The 6044-nt window shown below is 37.8% G+C and overlaps 1 protein-coding gene across 1 annotated transcript in view; it reads left to right on the top strand.

Moving 5' to 3' along the window:
* Nucleotides 1–6044, top strand: part of ctnnd2a (catenin (cadherin-associated protein), delta 2a) — a gene marked incomplete at its 5' end in the record, with an annotated part of 234924 nt that overhangs the window by 208611 nt on the left and 20269 nt on the right. Inside the window, 2 exon segments of the mRNA XM_014008486.1 lie at nucleotides 1458–1460; nucleotides 1630–1640. Coding sequence (XP_013863940.1) covers nucleotides 1458–1460; nucleotides 1630–1640 — 14 coding nt within the window.

Genomic DNA, 6044 nt, shown 5'->3' with positions numbered 1-6044 from the left:
GGATGTGATTTTGTGCCAAACAAAAGAAACAATACAGCAAAACAGAGCCTAATAGTCTTCAGTCTCCCACCACAAACCTTTAGTGCTGCAGGACAGGCAAACCTAGCATGTTCCTGATATAGAAGACAAGAAAAGGTGGATGGAAGTGGCAAAAGTCCCAAAAACTTTGCAAAAAGCTTTTACACTCGCTTGAGGTGGTTTTTTGGATTTTCACATGTGCAAAATGGGGGATGGGAACACATTTGCCGAATAAGTTCTGACGTAGTGAACATTTACCTCGATCAAGCTGTTGTTCACCAGGCAGTAATTGTAGCAGCTGCAACTGGACCCTCCTCCCGCTCTTTGCTTTTTCCAGGATATTCCTGTAACATGAGGAGAATTGCATTTATTTTTCTAAGCCTCCCGACAGCATGTAACATCACCATTACTAGTTGATTTGACAGAATAATTACAACTTTCTTAATAATAGAAATTTCTCTCCATTGTCCTGAGATGTGTAGTCCATGTGAGTTTGTGACTTTACTTCCTGCTTACTACAGCCGTGCGTAATGTCAACATCTGACATAATTACACTTTACTCCAAGCTAGTTGATGGAAACACGTCTGATGCACATTTCTTATTTTGCGACATTTTAAAAGTTCGCTCAAAATTTGCATCAAAATTGGATGAAAACACGGCATGTAACAGAGCAGAGCAATACGTTATCACATCTTTTTCTTAATATTATTATTAAATAAGTTCTGTTATGTTTACGAAATGTGCAACATGTTGCATTGACTTCCTTTCTATGCCTCATATCCCTGTTTCTGTCAAACGGCTGCTGGTGGAACTGAAATAACTGACACATGTAAAAACTGGGGATTAAATTGAAAGGGGTAAAAAATTCTAATGTGTTGTAAAAAMAGATACGTTATGAAGTCCTTTGTCAGAAATGTTTTGTTTTTATTAAAACTCGTTCAGTTTCACCTCTGTGATGTGGTGCCACCTGTATCTCCTCGGTTTCTCCTTCCTTCTTGTTTTGATTACACAGTTCAACCACGTTCTCTTGTCTCCCTCTCATCCTCCAGCGTTACATTTTATTATAATATTCTCACACCTCAAACAAGCAAAACAAGTGCAGCTTAGCCTTACCATCTCAGTGAGCTTGATGATTTACAACAGGCGATCCAATGATTACTTTTATTGCTGTATTTATAAGCTACATTTAATAGACTAGCAAAACTTCCCACTCAGCGCAAAAAAGAAACATCGTGAGACCTCTTCCTAACATTAAATACAGCAGTGCATTAGATAACTTTTTTTTACCAAGTGTGATCAAGAGTAATCAGTAGCTATTTAACATCACTAAACTTAGAAAATTTACTTTAATTATCTTGTCTTGTTTGCATGTCGCAATCAGAGATGCTTTTTTGACTCTTTACCACAGCAGTCAACGAGGAGCACAAGCTTGAATAAGACAGTTGGGTCTCTGTAAACAGCCAAAAAAAGGGAATGTTATGACTTGACTTTTTTTTACTGGCATATGTATGAAGGAAATTGACTTTGCTGATCAATTAAGTCTTTTTGGCTGATAAACTACGAAACATGGATTATCTGTTTAGGTTGTGTTATGTATTCTTGCAGACCAGCTCTGCAAAAGATAAAGTGTAATGATCGCAGCCTGTACCAAAAGTTTATCTCAGATAGTATAAGAGAGTAACATGCCATAGTTGACCATGTTGAAGTGATGTGATATGATGCACACTTTTAAAGGGGACATGTCCGCAAAATGTACTTTATTTTTTTAGCTGATAAATATATTTTGTTGTGTACTTTGAGTTTTTAGGAGGTCAGAAAAGTGGAATTTAGTTTCTCCCGGTGCTGCAAAGAGATCTTTACATTCTTTTTGGGTTATATTTTTCAACCTGTCCAGTTTTTTTCTATTTTCTATGCTGTTTTCTGAACTATAACATCACAGTATATGCTCTAGAACTGCCAATTAAGGCCTGGATTTACCAGCAACAATTTGGTGGTCTTCCTTCTCCTCTGGCTCTGGGTCAGACTCTGGCTCCAACATGTTGGCTGTTATATAGTCGTAAACCTCTCTGTCAAACTGGAATGGACCATTCTGGAAGCTGGAGGGGGGCATGGTGTGAATGTTTTAAAGAGACAGCCTCGAAATGAGTTGATCTGAGACACCCCTCAGGAAAGTGATGAAAGAGGGGCTTGTGGAGTTACAGTAGAGAGGAATTCCAACCAAAGCACTTTATACAGACCCCAACTGAATGATTTAAATGTGAAAAAGAAGGATTTAAAAGCATGATTAGTCTATATTTTTGTATATAAGTCAGATATTTGCTCCAATAACTTGGTGTTTTAGTTTCATGAGCCCTCTGTTCCTTGGCTTTGCTATCTGTAACAGCAAAGCCTACAAATAAAGGAAAGATTTACTGTGTAGCAATAGTCTGTCAGAATCTTTTCATAAAAATGAAGTAGATCACCCTTCATCCAGTCTGAAAGTAATTATATTTAGAAAATGGGTCTGAGTGGTTTGTCACACTGCGTAGGTACAGTACAGTATGGTGTAATATACACTGATTATCCACAATATTAGAATCAGTGACAGGTGAGGTGAATCACACCAACTTCATTCTTACACCTGTCAAGCAAAAGGATATAACAATTGAACAATCGTGGCTTGATATGTTAGACGGTGAAAATATGGTGACGTGTAACGCTCTGAGGAGCTTTTGTTGGAGAGATTATATGGCTCAGGACCTGCTGTTTTAGGCATGAGCAGCTCTGCATAAGCAGGTGTCATTGTACTTTAAAATGTAGTAAAATGGATGAAAAGAAGCACCTTAATTCTGGCTATGGAAGAGATGTGTCACATCTTGTTGTGTATGAAAGCTGGCCATTATTGTCTAATTCTCACAAAATGCTGCATAGTCTGGTTATCTTATATATCGTACAGAGRACTGAAAAGAACAATCTGTTAGAGATTGACTAATGCCAGGTGTGAGACTGTGTCTTGTTGTTATTTCACCATTTAGCCATATGAATTGCATGCATTTGTTCACTTTTTTCCTTGAGGTCAGTCATGACCACAGAAGACAAAAGGGTAATGGAGCTGTGCTGGGCTACATTACAGCCAAACTGCAAGATCAATAACTAAATGTAARTCTTTTTTAATCTGTTGAGGTTTGGTTTGTTTGAACTTAAACACAAAGACGCACACGCATACACTCTCACACTAAAGCACTTACATTCAGCATCAATGCTAATCATTATTAAGCCCATTGTCGGTTTGAATTGGATCCAAACTCCCAGTATTTGATGCATAGCTTTTGAAGAATGCCTCAGGCAAAAAGTAAAACAAGTCTGTAGAGCCTAGCAGCCTTTTATTCCTTTTAAATGTCACACAGTTGTGTTTGTGATAAGCACAGACACCAATTTGTTCTGAAACCCTACAGTCTTATAAACACCCCTTTTGTTTCAGCTTAGGAGGCAAATTCCTGCACATGCAACTGGGATACAAATAAAAGATGTCGCCTCCTGTTTTCTTGTCAGACATAGGTTTTAATGAACTATTACTTCACAGAATTTGCAACAAAACAGACATATGAGATCTGGACTTACTAACTACCATTTGGTGGTCTTCATTCTCTTCTGGGTCAGACTCTGGCTCCAGCATGTAAGGCTGGATGGACAAGTCTTCTGTTGTTGGCATCTTTTAATTTAATTAGTAAAAAAGGGGGAAAAGGTTTCTACACTCCCATATAATCATAACCCCTCCCTCTCTCGTAGKGGGTGGGGCACCTTGTTTGAATGTAAAGAAACAGCCTCAAAACGAGCTGATTTGAGACAAAGCTTAAAAAAGGTGAAAGAGAGGATTGTGGAGTTACAAAGCAATGCRGTTCCACTTTTTATAGACCCCAACTGGGTGTTTTAAATGTTAAAAGGAAAGATTTAAAAGCATCATATGTAAGTGTTGCCTCTAAAACCACTAATAACATTTGAATTTATCTCATCTCTCAGGAAACAAAATGCATTAAACTCCAAATAAAATCGACTGACTTTAATCCCGAATGCCTCACACATCTAACTGTGCAGTCGTCTCTGAATACGCTCCTCCACAGCGTTACTGTGACCTTGCCTCATCCCAAAGGCTCTGTCCCTCTCTGCTCATTTGTCACCCTCTCAGTCCCCACCATCAAACAGAACAGTCTCCTTATGTGGCCCATCTGAGCCTCAGCTGCTTCACACGGCTCTGATTATTGCCACTGGAAGGCATCGCAGCTGACTKGAGGACTCAACACTCCAAAGATCACACCTGAAGGACACTTTATTAAACGCAGCACCTTTCTCCAACAAGTTCTTCGTGTTTTATTGTTTTTTTCTTCATTTGTATTTATCAGAGTATAAACATACATTACCAGCAACACTTTTCCATATTTTCTGATTATTTATATTTGAATATATTTGAAATGGTGCCATTTGAGAACTTGAAATTTCTAAAATGTTCAGTTATTTAACTATACTTTTTTCTATTTTTATTCAGTCATTTTTATTTAAAAAAACAGGATTTTTAAAAGTATAAGACACAATGTGCAGTTAGTTAAAAGGCAGTTTAATTTTCTGACTGTGTTGGAGGATTCTGACTGAATTTATCACATGAGTGCAAMGCTCAAAATAAGTGACTTTGCTTGYAGCRTCCCTGCAATGACATATTATGTCATGGGTATTAGCTGCAAGAAAAATCCTGTTAGCTTCCAATCCAAACATGGATTAGCATACAGTTTTAAACGAGACTGTAGTGGGACGTGTCTCTGGAAAGGGTTTGTGAGCAAAAAAGCAAAAAGGAAACAAAGGTGCAGTGGTAAAAAAAATATATAAATAAAAGCAAATAATGTGAGATTAATTCATGATGTACTTGCTTTGGATTCTGTGTTCAAGGTTTTTGGTAAGAAAAAAATATATTAGTCAATGATAAACCAGTTTGGGATGTTCTGGCAAAGAACTGTGTGCTTTGAAGTGGAGAAATGAAAAACACTGTCAAAATTTGTAGAAGTAAATGTTTGTTTCTGTGTGCGTGTGCACACGCCTTTGAAAAAAAAGTAAGGTTTTTATTTTCCGTCAAACTGCAGAAAGAGGCGTTAATCACTTCCTCCAGCGGTGCCATGAGAGCAGACTCGGCTCAGAGAGAAGCTGAAAGAAAAGAGAACCCGCATCACGTTGAGAGGCAGGGCTGCATAACAGTTTTTGAACTAAAAGGAGAAGTTGCAAACCCATGAATAAACACTGACTGTATGAAAATAGCATCTGAGATGACTTGAAAGATCCGCGATGCAGGAGTCATTAATAAACCAAAGCTTGAATTTGTTTGTAGCAACACCAGCTCTGACTTTAGGATAAATCATGTATAATGGTCTCGGGAGTGCAGTAACGCTCTACTTTTACCAGAGTTAATTTGGACAGGATGTGTCCTCAGTCGTGTTTGTGTGGCTGCGCATGTAAGCGTTTCATCTACAGCTTCAAGGATCRCAGCCACGGGTCATCTTTTAAGTAAAAAAACAAATGGGCAGTGCTGTTCAACGGGGGATTTCTACTGGAAACAAGGAACTGAAATGTGGTCATTTTGTAAATAAAACCTACTTTTTGGCCTTTTCCTCTTGAGAATGTTTTATTTTGACCCAAAAATGCTGCAGTGTCTATATCAGGGCTCCAAAAACTGGGATTATGGCATAATGCCCCTATTAAGTAGAAAAAACCTGGCTGTATGAAATATATTATGAAGTCTGTAGTTCAAMGTGTAAATATGTTGAGAAAGAAAAGTACAGTTAATACAAGAGCCAAAAGCAAATATTTTTACAGAATAAGGACAAAGTGGAATTTGAACTTTGTGTCACATTRAACTGCAAGTATTGACTGAGAGTCGGAACAAAATGAAGGCTTAACAGGCCCAATGGGTATTAACTGAAGACCACTGCTCTACACTTTTTAAAGGGGCAATATCATGTAAAATCAACTTTTTAGTTTTATATCATGTTATAATGTTATACTC

This window comes from Austrofundulus limnaeus, unplaced genomic scaffold (assembly GCF_001266775.1).
Source record: "Austrofundulus limnaeus strain Quisiro unplaced genomic scaffold, Austrofundulus_limnaeus-1.0 Scaffold50, whole genome shotgun sequence".
Taxonomy (NCBI): Eukaryota; Metazoa; Chordata; class Actinopteri; order Cyprinodontiformes; family Rivulidae; genus Austrofundulus; species Austrofundulus limnaeus.
The sequence above is the reverse complement of the archived record's forward strand: the minus strand, read 5'-3'. Positions and strand labels throughout refer to the sequence as shown.